The following is an 18925-nucleotide window of genomic DNA, read 5'->3' on the forward strand; positions in this document are numbered from 1 at the left end:
TTGAATCAATACTGATTAATTTTTTTTTTTACATTAAAAGTGTATTAATCTCTTGGCATTATCTATAATTAAAATATGATTTGTGTTTTCATATTGCATATCCTTATGTGTGCAGTTTATAATTAGAAAATTTAAGATAAAATAATTTAAAATGAAAATTTAATTATTAAATTTTTTATTGGATAAATCTATCTTTTTCCAAGAAGGTAAATAGATTAATATTTATTTATGTATGTATAAAAAGATCAATGGTAAGAAACAAAATTTATCATTTTAATTTTGACAGATTATTTCAATTCATAATAATTTACATAATTAAAAATTCTGAGTAAAATAAAAGAAATTTAATTTTAATATATTGTTAATTAATATATAAAATATTTATATATTTATTTAAAATTTTAAGTTTAATTTTAATACACTAATAGTATAAATATTTTATAAAATGAATATTACATATCCAAATATTTTTGTTAACCAAGTCCATTCAATTTGATCTAACATCAACAAAAATTAGTTGTAGGTTGTATTACTCTAAGTTTTATTATTTATCTTAGTTGGACTTGATTAATAAAAGACTTAGATGTGTCGTATTGTTCTTATAAAATTATCTAATTATATAAGCATTTTAATAATTATTTACTCGGTCAATATAAAAAATGAGGATAAAATATTAAATTGGTCCCCTACGTTTGGGGTGAATTCTATTTTAGTCCCCAATATTTAAAGTGTCTTATTTACGTCCAAAATAGTTTGATTAGCATCAATCAAGTCATGCCGTTAAGTGTGAGTGAAATTGTTAACGTCGTGTTCGACGTGACAAACTGAAGAGGTAGGGGTTAATATACGTGCAATGGTTCCCACATTGAGACGGAACACATACTTATTCTAAGACTGACTCTTTTTCTTCTTCTTCAGTAACATTCAAGTTCCACCGAAGCAGTTAGTTTGAAACGCTTCGTCTCCAAAAGAAGATCGTGTCAGATATTCTTTTATCAAATCTTCTCAACCCATTTGGTTTTCACAAGAAGAAGAAGAAGAGTCGTCTTAGAGTAAGTATGTGTTCGTTCTCAAAGCGGGAACCATTGTACGTCTATTAACTCCTACCCTTTTAGTTTGCCACGTTGGACACGATGTTAACAATCACTCAACTTAACAGCAGGACTTGATTGATGTTAATCAAAACTATTTTGGACGTAAATAGAACACTTTAAACGTTGGGGACTAAAATAGAATTCACCCGAAATGTAAAAGACCAATTTAATATTTTATCCTAAAAAATAATTATTTTTACTGATATAAAGTTACAAAATTAAATATGAGTTTAATTTTAATACATTAATAGTATAAAATGTTTTATACAGTTGTTTAGTCACATTTATTTTTTTAATAATTAATTATTCAGTAATATAAAAAATAATTATTTTTGTAAATATAACGTTATATAATTGAAGATATGTGTAAAAAAATTTTATACTAATAATATATTAAAATTAAATTTATTAAATATATATAAAAAGTTAATTTATTTTGACAGTCTATTAAATTATTTTTTTTTAATTATATATTATTATGTCAATAAAAATGAACATTTTATATATACATATTACAGAAAACATTATTAAAAAATATAAATGTAACTAAAGAGTTATGAAAAAATCAGTATTCTAAAATAAATGATGAAAACAGTGTTATTTGGAGAGCATGATACGATCTGACATGGCACATCAAGGGCCTGAAAGTGGGCCCCATGAAGGGTGTACGATGTAGAAAGCAGGGGGTATGGGGGTCCACGTGGATTTTTCATCTTTTTCGAAAGGCCTAAGCGCTGTTTGGCAATGAAAATGGCCCATGTTCATGGAATCATAAGCTGTCCACGCAATTAAACCTTCCTTCTTTCTTTCTTTTTTTCCTATTTTCTTCCGATGTGGGCTCCACATTGTTCATATGTATTTTGGACCGTCATGATGACCATTCATGATGGGATTGGGCGGGTCCCAATCATGCACCGTCCTAAGTCCTTTCCTTTGTACCCTTTCCATTGGCTATTCCTCTTAACTCCTCTAACGTTAATGTCAATTTGACAGTTAATTCCTACAATACCCATTAACCAATGCCTTAATTTGTAGATGTGTAATAATGATAATCTACATGTTACACATAGTGATTGATCTATAATCTACTGGGAGTTATTTTATTAGGAGAAGAGGTAGCTTCTAATTTGGTGAAATTGAAATGTACATTTAATTTGTTCACTATTTATGATTGATCATTTTTTGGGGGGTGTCTAGCTGTCGAACTTTAGGGGTATGAGGAGGAGTGGGTCGAGCTATAAAGAAAAGAAAAGAAAAGAATAGAATAGAGCACATATTTTGAGAGGCAAGTCCTTTTGAACATGAATGCATGATAGTAATCAATCACCTACGTGGCCCTCTCCACAAAATAAAAAGACATGCCTGATCTTACAAAATTGGGTCTCGTACATTTTCGCTTGTCACCTTATGCGATATGAGTAAACAACAACATTCATAGTTTTGAGAAATATATCTTCTATAAGGTGTTGGATCGAGATCCAAAGTAGCTTTTTTCCTACAGCGCACAAGCTCTCAATTATTTGAAATTTCCCATCCATATTAAAAAAAAAAAAAAGAAGATACGGTTTAATTGATGAGTCTTAATAAGCATGCATCATCTAATTAATCAGGAATCACAAAATCTAATCTAGTGATAATATAGATTTAGTGTCATTTTATGCAATCTTTTTTAGAAAAAGTCTAGGGATCAGTTCTGGCCAGCATGTAACTAGCAAAGAAAAGTGAGTTATCGTATGAAATTCCAAACCAATCTCACACCATTGAAACCATTATTGATGGCTATTTGATAGCTACAAATTACAAAAATTGCTGACCCCTAGCATTCCTCTATTTTTTTTATTAGATTTGCACCATTGAATTACTTGGTGCATCATCACCGATTACATCAACAGGTTGGTCACTTTTTCTGGTAAAAAGAAACTCAACATCAATATTATTGGCAGAGTATAATGTAGTTCAATACATGAAAGAAAATCAACAAAGTAGACAATTTAAGAGTAAATAAACACACAGTTACTTAAGTGGTTTCTATGATGATTCGCTCCACAATAAAACATAATCAAGATTCCTAAACGTCACCTTTTGAAATCATCTTATTTGTGAACATGATTAAATTTTTACTAATCCAAAATGAATATATGTTGGCAAAGAGTATAAACCAATCGAGTTTCGTCATGATGTTGAAACTCTAGAAGAATATAATCCAGCACTATTAATAATTAATTTGATATCTTCTAATAATAAATAGTAGTGAAAAAAAAACTGCGACAAATTAGTATTTAGTCTGCCGGAAGAGGAGATACAGTAGAAAACAAAAGAAAATAGCAGTAAAAAATACGCATATTAAATTCACGGACAAGAACAATCTTGTTTCCTTCGTATATTAGAAAAAATGGTCATGTATTTACTGTCAAAATGGTTAAAAGAAATTTGAATGAGTATACGTGTGTACATATTGTGATATCTTGAAGGGGAAAGAAATACACGAAAAGGAAAAAATGAAACAAAATGAAAAAAAAAAAGAAACATTTACAACTAGCTAGACACACATAATTGGCGTCTTTTAATTTGTGTCAGTGTCATGAGCCGTCTACATGAAAAAGATTCTTCCAATAAGTGATGACACCTCACTCACACACACACTCTTTGAATAAACACGTATTGGCCTCTATCTCTAATCTCTATATAAACCTCTCTCACCTTCACCACCTCCTCACAACTCAACACTCACTCCTTTCTCTCTCTTATTCATTCCTTTCTTTAAGCTTTGTTTCTTCAATTCTTTCCAAATGGCCAGTGTTGAGGTAAATTAAAAACATACACACAGTTTCTGATCTCTTTCTTGTACTAGATACCCTACTTTTCTCTACTTTTGTACAGGAACATCATGGAAAATTAATTAACTAACCAAATATTTCTATTGTTCTATATATCTTTAATTATATTGTCAATGTTAATTAATTAGTTCTGACGATCGACCAATCAGTTTTATTTTTCTGATGTGCGAATATGGGATCAACAAAATAATACGGAATATTGATCACGCGTTAACAGTAATCAAGACACTTTACTACTTTTGTTTTCTATTTTATTTTTTTATTTCCCGTTGGTTGTTTTTTCTAACTATACTTTATTGTTCTTGTTATATATTTTTCTCATATACACACACATAAACCAATATAAAAACTAAGTGGATGGTCATGATTAAGCAGCTTAAATCAGATCAACGTGTTGCATTCATAGGCTTCATGATCAGGAACGATTTTCCACTAGATCCATGATCTCGATTTCTTTCCTGGTCACGAATTTAATTTATTATTTTTAATCAAGTTGCATGTATCCAAGGTAACAAGATAATCGAACAAGTAGGGTTGAACCTACATCTACTATTAATAAAAAATAATCTAGGTAACAATGATAATTCAAAGCATGACATGAATGGATGGATGTTGTGCGCAGGTAGCACAACAAGCACCAGTGCAAGAAAGCAAACCAACCGAGGTTGAGGTTGAGGTTCAGGAGGCAGCACCAGCTGAACAACCAGCCACCGAGGCCGAGGCCCCGGAGGCTCCAGCAACAGAAGCACCGAAGGAAGAAACCAGCGAGGAAGCAAAAGAAGCGGAGGCTCCGGCAGTTTCAGTTGATGAGGTTGAGAGCAAGGAAGAAGTAGTAACAGAGGAAGCGAAGAAGAGTGATGAGGCAGAGACAGCAGAGGAAAAAGCTGAAGAAGCCAGTGAAGAGAAAGCAGCAGAGGAGCCAAAAGCAACTGAAACGGCAGTAACGACAGAAGAAGAAAAAGAAGAAGAAGCAGCTCCGGTGGAAGAGAAGAAAGCAGATGAGGCAGCAGTGGAAGCAGAACCGGAAGTTGCTATTGAGAAGGCTGAAGCTTAATTACACCAGAGTTGGTTGTTGGAATCGGGTCTACCTTTTCTTCTTTGCATCTTGAGGTTGGAAAGTTCTTTTCTTTTTTCTTTTTTATGTTATATTTTCTATGGTGCTCAAGTCTTTCGATATTTAGCAACATGTAAGCACACCACTTGCATGCCAAGTTGGTGGATATGAGAGAAAATTGTATGGTTTGTTTTATGATGCCTCCTCCTCTAGGGTTACATGAGTTTGTTATGGTGTGTTCCTTGTATTTCTCTAGGCTTCAATAAAATATTCTTATTTTATATTATATCATTCTCTTGCTTTCTTTTTTTCAGATCTTTCATTGCCAAGTAGTTTTCTTTTCTATGATATGTATTCAAGTGATAGTTATAATGGCTATAAATGGACCATCAACTATGAATTTGACATATAGTTTTATTTTGAACTAAAACAAGTTTAACCGATAAACTAATGACAATAAATTTTTTATCTTTTATCACAAGAACATAAAACGTACTTTCCATAACAAATAATATAGATAAATAAAAAACTAACTTCTTAAAATGTTATCGCTTTTTGACGGTGAATCTCTACTTCCAGTAGAGATGAGAAATTTTCCTACAGACTCTGTGGTGATAGCAGCATGTTGTAATCCTCTGATCTACGAAGGAGAAGGGAGGCAGTGACCAATTTAAGGTTCCTGCAACAAAAAAGAGAGCAAATCGTGTCAGGTGGTCATACCCAAACCAGTTCATAGCAAAATAGAAAGCCCAATGCGGCTAAATAGAAAACGCTCAAGAAGGGTCTTGGAGCAATAATGGGCCAAAAAAATATACAAATGACCGAATTTTTTTTCCAATTTAAAAAAAATATATAAAATTATGTTTTTAGCGTAGCAGTTAGTGTGATAGTGTCTCATTTTGACGCTAAAATTAGTTTCAGATATTAATACTAAAATTTTAGTCTTAAAACACAATTTTAATCCATTTAATACTTTCAAAAAGTAAAGACACAGGTTTGTCTTCTAATCTCAGTCTCCCTTCCAAATATAGTCCTACTGACACTTTTTATAGTCACAGTAGAATACACCAATCTATATAATAATTTCGTGTCACTGGGTGAAAGAAAGGACTTTTCTAAATCAAAGACGCTGAACCTCCACAAATTAAGTGCAGCAAGAGGATATTAAACAAAAGAATCAATTTGGTTAAACATGCATAATGGATTTGAATATTTAACTAAGCACTACTATTTTGATCACAGTTTTTAAAGCAGAAATAGATCTACCTTTAAGAGCATGTTTAGTTAAGTGATCATAACGGGTAAAAAATTTTCATAGGCACGTCAAAATCATCCATCCATAGAAGTTTTACCTCATGTTTACTCAACTAAACATTCTTGAAAAGTTGGCGAAAAACCGAATGTAACTATTTAGCAAAATTACCAATAAATAAATTAGAAGAAAGAAGCCAAAAAACTCCCAACTCCCAAGTATTACTGCTACATAAAAGTATGAAGAAAATAACTGAATTTCCATTCTTTCTTCTTTTTCCCTAAACTCATCTAGAAGTATTCATACCAACCAGATAGGAATATCTAAAATCTAATGTAAACCCATATTTAAGCCCTTGACATCTAATGATTTTCTGTCACTGAAACAAGTGCAATTTCTCTCCTGTGGGTTGCCTTGGCTGGAGTAGACGAGAATGCATAAACCCATAAATAGGTTAAATAGTGAGAATGTTAGAAATTCTCAAACTCCTAATAGATTAAAAGGAGGAAGAGTTGCCCCTTGAACATGATTTTGTCCAAACTTACATGTCACCGGGGAAGATGAACCAACACCTATTTACCAGAACAATGACCACATCACCACCAATATAATGAAATTTTCTTTTTTAATCCTGTTTTATTTTTGACACTAGACCCCGATATAAACATTTGACAGAGCAGCAATGACATTCCAACCCTGAATTGATTCGGGAAACAGAACTACAGAACCTTCTCACATTATCCAATTCAAGGATAGATGGAACAATGATGCTATAACTGTACAAAGCAGAGCAGTGATACTTCTCTGTGCAGTCAAAACGAAAACCACTTGTAGCCCCCAAATTGCAAATGTATTCTCACCAGGTACCGAAACTGCAACCGATGTGTTCTTGAGTGATGATTCTAAGGCGATCTTGCATGACAGCCTTGGATGAGTATGGCGGGAAACACAGCCTGTAAAAGCATGTGTGCGATGAAGGAAGGCGGTCTTCAGTTTCCATAGACCTGTAAATGTATAGACGGGAAGCTAAACCACGGAAACCTTCAACTGGCAGATATTTCACGGATGTCCAAAAGAACAGAAGAATCTTCCTTTGTTCTGCTGGCATTCTACCAACAATCTGCCAAATTTTTTTGGACGGAATATAATGTTAGATTTATTGTATTTCTGCAATTCATGATCCAAATAGAAAAATTTATAATATTAGATAATCATACAGTATAGCTCAAACTGGAAAGAATATGAAAAAAATGCAACTCATTAGCATATGGCTTCACAAAAGTACAGTGGCCAAACTATAGAAGTACTTTTTTTTTTCTTTTTTCTTTAAACAAAGCATCACCAATTATGATTAAAGTTAAATATTTTAAAATCGTAGTATTTGGGGGCAAATGAACTGAAGGGAGACATCTGTGTCAGTGTGATATGTACTCTAGAACTGGTACCAGTAACAGTAAGTGGCTATTATGTAAAAGAGTAGTGTGTAGAAAGAGATGTTCTCAGCATGTGCTGAACATTAGAAATTTCGGAAGAATGTATATGTTAATCTGAGAGATTCAAGGAGGGAGTTAGGTAGCACCTAAAAAATTGAAGATATCAGGACTAAAGGAAGAGAGTTAGCTAACAAATTAGAAGAAGTTGTATCATAAATTCGTAATTGTATCAGTGGCTGATTTCATGGCTTGAACCCAAAACCGTGAGGTCACTCGGAAACAACTCAACCGTTGCTCCAAGTTCTTCAAAATGGGGAAGTAAAATAACATTCGCAAAAGAAAAAGTTAACAAAAAGGGAGAGGAGAAAGTGGAGCAGAAAGGATGTAAAGACATGTTAGTTCCAGAAAACCAGTATCATTAATACCTCCCAAAACCAAGATATTTGACAGTCAGTCTCTTTATAGCCATTATACTCCGTATGAGCCTTCCAATCTTCGACAGAAATAGTACTTTCGCTCCCATGGAGCATCCAATCAAGGTCTTCAAGATCTAAACTTTTAAAGAAGAACGGCTGTTGCCTTGAGTTAGAAAGGATATCACCAAAGCCCTTGGCAAAATGTGATACCTGCTCAGATATCGATGTCTCAAAATAATTTTGAATGAGAAGAGAAACATACTTCTCCCTGTTCTTACTATTCACTACAAGGTTTTTCCCACCAGAGCAAAGTTCAACCACTTTCCTGTGTCCTAATTCATCCACCTCTCTCACAAACGTCAGTCCTAAAGCATCTGAATCAATGAAATCAGCTTCCATCTGCAATATTTGCTTGCAGCTACTGTACAAGTAAGGATCTGCCGCCTGTATATCTTCTAAAGTAACAGACTTTCCAGCCAATTGCTTGAAAAACAAACGGTCAAAAACAATACCCACTTGCACCTTATGCATTAAAGCTAATGCAATAACACGACCAGCAAAACTGAAGTACTTTAGATGCAGAGGATCTACCTTAGATGCTGCAAACAAGAAGACATAGTAAACTTGGCTATGCATGAGTGCTTTATTAATATTCACAGATGCATTATATAGAGCAAGTTACAAAAATGCTCAACATTGAACAAGGAGCCATAGTCTCCAATGAAAACACATTGGATTCCAGTTTAATGGTAATCATACATGTTCAGAATACAGAGTTGATAAATCTGCAAAAAGAAAACACAAGAAATGGCAATCCAATGATTCATCGATTCTTGAGAAGCTAAGTAATAATAAGTAGCTGCTACATCTGAGTAACCAACAAAGTTGCATGCCCAGTGTCCACACTGAGTTAATGGGTGGACTGGCTCAGTACCATTCTGAACCTTTCCCATTTAATACAGATAACCGCATATTTGAAGATGAAGATTGATTTATTAAGAAAAATATGATTACAAAAGAATGTAACCCTTATCCAAATATCAGTATGCATGGGATACACCACCAAGAACAAAGTATTGTCCCATAAAATAAGGTAGGCAACAAAATCAGAGCAGAAGTTGTTATAATGTCTTATCATGAATCATGTATGTTTGAGTAATACCCCAAATCAATTCCTAAGAAATTTTTCGTTGGACATTTTAACCCTCAACAAATTTTAATCATCAAATGAATCCCCAAACTTTAAATATGTTAGAAAAATCAGTCCTCACGTCAGATTGTTTGTCTATAAAGAAGGACTGATAGGAGAATTTTAAAAATTTTTAGGAACTGTCTCTTTATTAAATAAAGATAAGAATTGAAATGTCTAACTTCTTGCCAAAATTTGACGCAATGATTAATTTGTCGAACATATAAAAAGTTACGGATTAATTTGGTGATTAAACTTCGTTAAGGATAAAAGTATCTGACTAAAAGTTCCTCGGAATACATTTGGGTTATTAATCTTTTATACTATCACTATACTATGCATGGAAAACAGCAGAAGAAAAATGGTTGGACATATAGAATTAAGATGTACCAGGATTAGGGTAAAATCTCCTGCAATCATTTGGGCATGCTACAAAGAGAGCATTTTCTGGATTAAATATTGCTTGACACACCAAAAGAAACCACTCCCTCAGCACACCCGGTCCAGTAGCTTCCTCGTTTTTGAATTCCATAAATAGCCCAGCATGCAGAGAGGCAGGCTTTGCTTGTGCTATATACTCGTAGGATTCGGCCAATAATTGAGACCTATCAATAAGCATCTCATGTAACTCCTCATAGTCTTCTTTGACATCAGGAAACAACAGCATTGCCAGATGCCTCCTCACCTCAAAATTAGTCACAGATCTGTGATCAAGAATCCACTGGTGATCATCACTTCTCTTTGCATATTGGATGACAAGTATACAAAGCATACTTCGTTGATTCATCAAAACCTTCCAAAATTTTTCCTCCGCCCCATCATATAGCTTCGAGATTTGATACAATTCCTTCAAGATAGAAAGATATTGAGAACATCCAGAATACGTCAAACCCACATCCCGATCCCGTCTTAGTTTGTCAGACAAGAATTCCTGCATAGAACGAAGGCATTGTTCCATTTTCTCCAACATCTGAATAAATATAAGGTGAAGGTAATCCACCTCTTCTGCAAGCAAGATCCCCTCATGGCACTTTTCATCCAACCCCATACCCCTCATAGCTTGCAATTGGGTAATTCCTTTCCTCAAAGGGGTCAAGAAAGCTGCAAAGTCCGAAACATCGGTCTGCAATGGCCCTGAACTGTTGGGCCGCTGGATGCATAACTCCAAATCCCTCAACAACCTATTCGAAAGCTCGCGAACAAAGGGGCAGATATCCTGCAACAAAATAGACCCTCCACCTTTACCATGCTTACCTGCATAAACATGGCAACAACCAGCACTCTCTAACATAGACCCCAAAGTATTCCGGCAATGCAGATACAGAGGATCATCACACCCAACCCTCATAAGCAAACTACACAACTCCAACACCACACTCGCACACTGAGCATGATAAGGTTTAGCCATGTTATTGCGACAAGAATTCAAGAAATGCCTGACAAATAAATCACCACGTTCCTTGTTACCAGCATAAGGAGAAATATAGAGAGTTACCAGCATGGAAGGGGCATTCGAGGCGACGAAAATGTGGAAATAAGATGCTGTAGCATCATCAACCTTGGGCGCCATGTTCATGTAACTGGTGATGAGGCTCTTGATCACCTTGGTAGCCTCGTGAACAATTTCGCCTCTACAGAGCCTGAAAACAAGACTGACCATGTTTTCAAGAACCTGCCACGCCTGAGGGTGCTCCGTACTCCTCATGCGACCAACCAGGTGGAGGTTTGCGTCGTTCTGAACCCCACACTCTTGAAGAGTGTTCTCCCACTGAAGTTGTTTACCTCTGTATGTTAAACCCTGCTCGAAAACAGGTATACCGGTCAATACCATGATTCTCTCATGGATCGATTTCACGGTATCGTGAGGAGATGCTTGCATCACCACAGTGTTCCCTCGCGACATCATTCGGACGAAGAACTGTAACCGCGACCCGGACCTCGACCCGCTCCGAAACTGAGCGGCTCGCGACGAAGAAGGAGTCGACGACGAAACCCTAGCATCCGCGCCACGGTACCGCGAATTTGAGGCGTTTTTCGTCTCTTCTCGCTTAATCCCGGCAAGGAATCCCGCTGCATAGGCGACCTCGGGGTCGCCGCCGGCGAAATCCGCGCCGGCATCTGCCCCATATTCATCACCGTAGTCATCGAGCTTCCGCTTGGAGGAGTGGTTGGCGCGTTGGAGTTGGAAAACACTATCTGCAGTCGTGGTTTGAGTGATGGGCATGTTTGCCGCCGCCGAAAAGTCACGTTGCGGAGAGAGAAACAAACCGATGAGTCTTTGAAAAATACGAAACGCATGCAACGAAATCGGAAGCGATTAGAAGCCGTTTGGCTGCTTCTTCTTCCGGCGAGAGGTGAAAAACGTCTTTTGACGGAAGGGTGTTTTAGAGGAAGAAGCGATCACAATTTCTTGGCATTTTTTTGGGTTGGGTTTATCGTCATCAATGAACTCTTTACGAAGATTTTCAGCACATCATGACTCATGACCAACAAAAATATAAAATGAAGTAAATACTCAACAATTTTTATTCTTTTAAATTTTACAAATGTTTCTAGAATCTTAGATCCGACATTTCATATTTTGATTACTCAACAAAATTTTATTTTTTTAAATTTTATCAAAAGTTTGTCCTTTTGTAGTTTTAATTAATTTTTAAAAAGTATTACTGTAAAACAATTATAATAAAAACTAAATTAATTATTAATTAATAAAAACTAATTATTAGTGTGGGAGAGGGGGCTGCTCTGGTGTGGGAAGGACACACAAGACTCGTGTTGCAACCGCTTTCCTGGGGCCGAGCGTGCTATCCGACGGTTCCCAATGAATCTTGTTTACGTTAGTTCGCATGGCGTTTGTGTGATATTTTTTTTTTGGTGACTCGTTTGTGTGATATTTAATATTGAATAAACTACCATTATTATCTATGAATTTTACTAACGCCGACAAAAATACACATAAAAAAAATTAACGTTATACTCATAAAAGATAAGTTTTGTGTGATAAAAATAACTAAATTCTAAATTTTTGTTAATTTTTAATAAAATTTTTAAATCATCTCTTTATTTATTTTCTTTCACAAATTTTCACAATTCTCACCATTTGATTATCACTGCCTCTCCTTTTTTTTCACCATCACAACTCACCGTCATTATGAGTCTTATTGTTATACGGATCGTGCTACTCTTGAATGTTGAAAATTAGTGTCCAAAAACTTTAGTCACCTTTTCTATTACGAAACCTTATCCCTTATTTTCCGAAATTTTCTCTCCCTAACCGACCGCCTCCACACCTCGCCTCCCTCACCCTCGTCGTCACTGTCACCATTACCATCACCGATCCTTCATCCCTCTCCTCCGCCGCTTCCCCAGCCTCACATCCACCAACCTCACAACCATCTACCTTTCTCGAAACTTCTTCATCGACGATCTTAACGTTTCTCTCGTCCAAATCGATTCTTTCGACTTGCGATTCCTCCACTTCCTGAGTCTTTCTTACATACCCCTTTTTTCTTCCATTGGATTGCGAAATTTTACCCTAAAATTTTTAAATTTAAAATTATTGACATGTTACCGAATCTTTAAAGTTACACTCACGGACTCGGAACTCATCGCGAGCTGCTTCCCTATCCTTGAAGAACTCGACCTTTGGTCGTCGAAAGCGTGAAGCTAGCCTACCATTCCTGGTGATCATGGTGGTGGTGGTGGTGGAAACGTGTCAAAGAGCGTAAACCCGATCGTGGTACACAGGTTTCAAGTCATGCTTCTGAAAGCGTCGCGAATCGATTTATAGGCCTGAGTTTAAAGCCGAGTCACAGCGTTCCGTAGTGCACAATGATCCTTCTACTGCTAGACTAATCTAGTGCAAACGTCGCTGGTAGAACGAAGATCATGTATCCGCTGACACTGACTTTGGCGAACTTCACGTAGTAGAACGTGTCGAGCTTCTAGCTCCTGCAAGTACTCTGGTGGCAGTGACAATGAGTGGAGGCAAGAAAGAGGGGAGAAGAGGTAGTGGTAATAAGATAAGTGTTGGTGGCAGCAGTGAGAGTTGTGTAAATTTGGAAAAGAAAATAAAGACGGATAGTTTAAGAATTTTATTTAAAAATCAATAAAATATTAGGATTTGATTACTTTTGTCGCATAGAATTTATTTTTTATGGTATAATGTTAATTTTCGTTTTTGATAAATACTTTTATCAATGTTATAAAATTTATGAATACAAATAGTAGTTTATTTTTTAATATTTCTGTCATATGAATAGTTTTTTTAGTGATCATATCTAATTAAATTAGTCTAATAATTTGTTAACAAAATAAAAATTATTTATGGAAACATGAGTATGAAATCACGTACTTTTTTCTTCTATTTATTTATGCTGTTGCTTCTCCTTTTTGTTATTATTTACTCTAGTGTTTTTTTTTTTTTAACCTAATTCTTCTTCTTTTAATTTTTTTACTTCTTCTTCATTATTTTCTTCCCCTTTTTCTTTCCATCAATATATTTCTTCTTCTCTTTTTCATGTTTGTAATAGATGCAAAATTTTAGCCGGAAAAGAGAGAAAAGTGGTGAATTATGATGGTCTATGAATTGAAGAAACGCTGGAGAAGACTGCTGCCATACTTTTACCCACCTTTTATTCTTTTTTTGTCTTTTCTTTTCTTTCTGTTTTTGTTTTACTAAAGTTATTTTTCTTGTTTTTATAATTCCAGTTTTGGGAATAGTGGCCGCATAGAATAAAAAGAGATTAAATATTCAAAGTACTTTTTGTAAAGATGTAGAAAAGAAAAACGGAAGATAAAAAGGAATTTTTCTACAATTTGCAAGCATTAATTTGGTTTCTTTACATATAAAGCGAGTGTGATTCATTCAACAAAGGATACATATCTACCCATTAGTTTCAAATTATTTTATTTTAATAGACATATCACATATTGCAAATTTCTGATGGAAAAATATTTTGTTCTTTTATCTACAAGGCAAATATATTATAATGTAAATCAATTCATACTATATTTACTACTAGATAAATTCAAACAAAATATTCTATGTAAATCAATTCATACTGTATTTACTATTATAATATATTTTAAATTTAATGTGTATATAGTTATCCCTTAGTTTTTTAAATATTTAAAATGAATATAATAATTAATTTTACAAACATAATATTATATAATTAAATATTTATATTAAAATCTTTATCGTAAAAGTGACTAAAAAATTCATCGAGGAATTATTAAATAATTACATGGTTTAATGGTTTATTAATTTACATGTTGAAAAATATTTTGCTGTATATAAAACTTGCAATTAAATTGTAAAAATTAAACACACAAAATGTATAGATAACTTTGTGAAAAAAAAAAATTATACCAAAGGAAAATCTCACAAAATAAATACAACAAACAACATTTCTCATATGTGTTTTTAGATTTTTATATCTATAAAGTTGTCTATAATTCTATATTCTACAACTTTGTGTGTGAAACTGTGAATGGCATGGATTGGTTGAGTGTGTTTCTCTCATTTCACTTTGGGAGTGAGGTTGTGGAATGCATTGCGCAGATTCTTGGTACTTTCCATTTACTGTTTCTTTTTCAACTCATCTTTTTTGTTTTTTATTACTAATTGCATCAACCCCACACCCCATACCTAGGCTTTATCTCTGCTAGGTGCTAGCTACTTGGTTTACCCTCTTTTTCCTTCCATTGCTTCAATCTCTCGATATTTAAAAAAAAAATTTAATAATAATAAAGTTGGATGAAAAATAAAAATTGAAATAAAAGTTTTTAAAAAATATGTTGTATATAATATATTTAATTTTAAATGATATTTATAAAAAAATTAAAATAAAAATAATATGATTAAATATAATTTACTTAGATGTAATTAAAAAATAATTGAATATTACGTATAGTAAAAAATTGATCTTATTGAAAAATAAAATTAAAATTTATTTCTATGTATCGTTTTTGTTCCCAACGTTTTCATCTTATTTAAGTCTCTAACGTTTCAAAATCGTCTCAATTTTGTCTGGCGTTAATGGAACCCTAACAGCAGGACAATATTGAGCTAATTTTAAAACGTTAGGGACAACTTTAAAACTTATCACAAACGTTGGAAAGACAAAAACAATACTTTAATCTTAGTTATGTTATAAAATAACTAAATAAATAAATAAGGAAGAGGTAATATAAAATAAAATGTAAATAGAAGACACTAATATTAATATAAGTAACTTGATAAAATAATTTATATATTTATATGCAGTAACATAAAGATAGATAAAGAGAAATTATTAATAGTGTATAAAGAGAGAAGATAATTTTATTGTTGTAAAGAGAAAGAGAAAGATAAGTATTTGTAACGGTGTAAAATCCATTTGCCTCGTTCATGCTTTTATAGGCAAATAAATTCAACTTTTCAAACTTTATTACTTGTACTTTTCCATGAGAATTTGCTCCTTACATAGGAAATTAGATCCACCTTTAAATGAGCATTCATCCTTATCTATCCATGCTGTAACACTCCCCTTGGATACTCATTTAGGATTATTGCCTCATTAAAACCTTACTAAAGGAAAACCCTGTGGGAAAAACCTTAATGAAGGAAAAAGAGTACAATATCCTTTGTGATAGGGACTGCCTCAATAAAAACCTTGTCAAGAAAAACCCAATGGGAAAAAAAACTTGACCAAGGAAAAAAGAGTACAGTCTCCCCCTCTTACTGACATTATTTAATGTCTCGAAATCGGCGCATCCCAATCTCATGTACCAGTCTTTCAAAGGAGGATTTCGGGAGTGACTTTGTGAATAAATCTGCCAGATTGTCACTTGAACGGATCTGTTGGACATCAATTGTCCCTTGATTTTGAAGGTCATGAGTGAAGAAGAATTTGGGAGAAATATGCTTTGTTCTATCGCCTTTGATGTATCCGCCTTTAAGTTGAGCAATACATGCTGCATTATCTTCAAACAGGATAGTTGGAGCTATCTTATGATCAATCAGTCCACATGATGACAGAATGTATTGGATCAGACTCCTCAGCCAAAAGCACTCGCGACTAGCTTCATGAATCGCCAGTATTTTGGCATGATTAGAGGATGTTGCAGCAATCGTCTGTTTCGTGGACCTCCATGATATAGCTGTTCCACCATATGTAAACAGGTATCATGTTTGAGATCTCCCTTTATGTGGATCAGACAAGTATCCGACATCTGCATAGCCAACTAGTTGTGACTTGGATCCATAGGGATAAAACAATCCCATATCAACCGTTCCATGAAGATATCGAAAGATTTGTTTGATTCCACTCCAATGTCTTCTGGTTGGAGAGGAACTATATCTTGCTAGTAAATTCACAGCAAATGATATATCGGGTCGTGTATTATTAGCAAGATACATTAGTGCTCTAATGGCACTAAGATATGGTACTTCAGGACCAATGATATCTTCATTCTCTTCTTTGGGACGGAATTGATCATTTTCCACATCCAAAGATCTTACGATCATTGGTGTACTTAATGGATGTGACTTATCTATATAAAATCTCTTCAAGATCTTTTCTGTGTATGTTGTTTGATGAATAAAGATCCCACTTTTTATATGCTCGATCTGCAGGCCGAGACAAAATTTAGTTCTTCCAAGATCTTTCATCTCAAACTCTTCTTTTAAAGTTTTTATAATTGTTGGAATCTCTTCAGGAGTCCCAATGATATTTAAATCATCAACGTACACAGCAATTATAATGAACCCAGATGTAGTTTTCTTTATGAAAACACATGGGCAGATATCATCATTCTTGAATCCGTTTTTGGCCAGATACTCAGTAAGACGATTATACCACATTCTTCCAGATTGCTTTAGACCATATAAAGATCTTTGCAATTTAACTGAGTATAACCCTTGCGAATATTCACTAGATGGTTTAGATATCTTTAGTCCTTCAGGGACTTTCATATAGATATCCCGATCTAATGAGCCGTATAAATAGGCTGTTACCACATCCATTAAATGCATATACAGTTTATGATATGCAGATAAACTGACCAAATAACGCAATGTTATCGCATCCACTACAAGGGAATACGTTTCTTCATAATCTATACCGGGCCTTTGTGAAAAACCTTGTGCCACAAGTCGGGCTTTATAGCGCACAACTTCATTTTTCTCATTTCGTTTTCTCACAAATACCCACTTATATCCAACAGGTTTTACATCTTCAGGTGTACGGACTACAGGTCCAAAGACTTCACGTTTTGCAAGTGAGTCTAATTCAGCATTCATGGCTTCTTTCCATTTTGGCCAATCATTCCTTTGTCGACATTCTTCGACTGATCTTGGCTCAAGATCCTTACTTTCATGCATGATATCTAATGCCACGTTATATGCAAATATTTCATTGACAATTGTCTTATTTCGGTCCCATTTCTCTCCTGTAAAGACATAATTTATCGAGATCTCGTCATTTTTACAATTTTCAGGTACCTGAACGTCTTCTGGAGTTATATCAGAATTTTGGACAACTGCAGGTGTCTTTACTATGTCTTTTTCCACAGAAATATTTACCTCTTTTCTCTTTCGAGGATTTTTATCTTTGGAACCGATAGGCCTGCCGCGCTTCTGGCGTGTATTTGCTTCAGTGGCAATTTGTCCAACTGGGACATCAATTCGAATTGGGGCATTTTTCGCCCTGTCACGCTTTTGGCGTGAATTTGCTTCAGTGGCTACTTGTCCTACTGGGACATCAATTCGAATTGGAGCATTTTCCGCTGGTATATACGACTTGGTAATTCTCTTTGTATCGGAAAATGCATCAGGCAATTCATTTGCTATTCTTTGCAAATGTATAATCTTTTGAACTTCTAGTTCACATTGCCCTGATCGAGGATCTAAATGCATCAATGATGATGCATTCCAATTAAGTTCCTTTTCAGGAAGCTTATTCTCTCCCCCTAATGTTGGAAATTTTGATTCATCAAAATGACAATCCGCAAACCGGGCTTTAAACACATCACCAGTTTGTATCTCAAGATACCTAACTATAGAGGGAGAATCATATCCAACATATATCCCCAATTTTCTTTGGGGTCCCATTTTGGTGCGATTAGGTGGTGCAATAGGAACATATATTGCACACCCAAATATTCTTAAATGGAAAATATTTGGCTGCTGGCCAAAAGCTAATTGCATAGGAGATAATTGATGATAACTCGTTGACCTCAAACGAATAAGTGCTGCGGCATGTAAAATCGCATGCCCCCAAACCGAGGTTGGGAGATTTGTTCTCATAAGCAAGGGTCTAGCAATTAATTGGAGGCGCTTAATAAGTGATTCTGCTAACCCATTTTGTGTGTGAACATAAGCTACTGGATGTTCAACACTTATTCCATTAGCCATACAATAAGCATCAAAAGCTTGGGAAGTAAATTCACTAGCATTATCAAGACGAATTACTTTGATTGGATTTTCTGGAAATTGTGCTTTTAATCGAATAATTTGAGCCAGTAATCTCGCAAACGCCAGGTTGCGAGAAGATAATAAGCACACATGTGACCATCTCAAAGATGCTTCTATTAGGACCATAAAATATCTAAAAGATCCACATGGTGGATGAATAGGTCCACATATATCACCTTGAATCCTTTCT

The 18925-nt window shown here is 34.5% G+C and overlaps 2 protein-coding genes across 4 annotated transcripts; one reads left to right on the plus strand and one right to left on the minus strand.

The window, feature by feature from the left end:
• Positions 1 to 3755: 3755 nt before the first annotated feature.
• On the plus strand, positions 3756 to 5271 carry LOC107638690 (Vacuolar calcium-binding protein-like protein). Its single transcript, XM_016342045.3, has 2 exons — positions 3756 to 3898; positions 4554 to 5271. The coding sequence occupies exons 1-2, from the start codon at positions 3884 to 3886 to the stop codon at positions 4983 to 4985; spliced, it is 447 nt and encodes a 148-aa protein (XP_016197531.1). The 5' UTR covers positions 3756 to 3883; the 3' UTR covers positions 4986 to 5271.
• A 110-nt stretch (positions 5272 to 5381) lies between these two features.
• On the minus strand, positions 5382 to 11784 carry LOC107638691 (E3 ubiquitin-protein ligase UPL5). 3 transcript variants are annotated; one of them, XM_016342047.3, is made up of 5 exons: positions 10771 to 11784; positions 9666 to 10659; positions 8096 to 8685; positions 7098 to 7357; positions 5382 to 5664 (listed from the first exon to the last, which is right to left on the minus strand). In XM_016342047.3, the coding sequence occupies exons 1-5, from the start codon at positions 11497 to 11499 to the stop codon at positions 5583 to 5585; spliced, it is 2655 nt and encodes an 884-aa protein (XP_016197533.2). In that variant the 5' UTR covers positions 11500 to 11784; the 3' UTR covers positions 5382 to 5582. The 3 variants fall into 3 exon arrangements, with proteins under 3 accessions (XP_016197533.2, XP_016197532.2, XP_088341880.1); XM_016342046.3 differs by having other exon boundaries at positions 9666 to 11784; XM_088485754.1 differs by lacking the exon at positions 5382 to 5664 and having other exon boundaries at positions 6371 to 7357.
• Positions 11785 to 18925: the final 7141 nt, after the last annotated feature.

This window comes from Arachis ipaensis, chromosome B4 (assembly GCF_059453495.1).
Source record: "Arachis ipaensis isolate K30076 ecotype BB chromosome B4, ASM5945349v1, whole genome shotgun sequence".
NCBI lineage: Eukaryota > Viridiplantae > Streptophyta > Magnoliopsida > Fabales > Fabaceae > Arachis > Arachis ipaensis.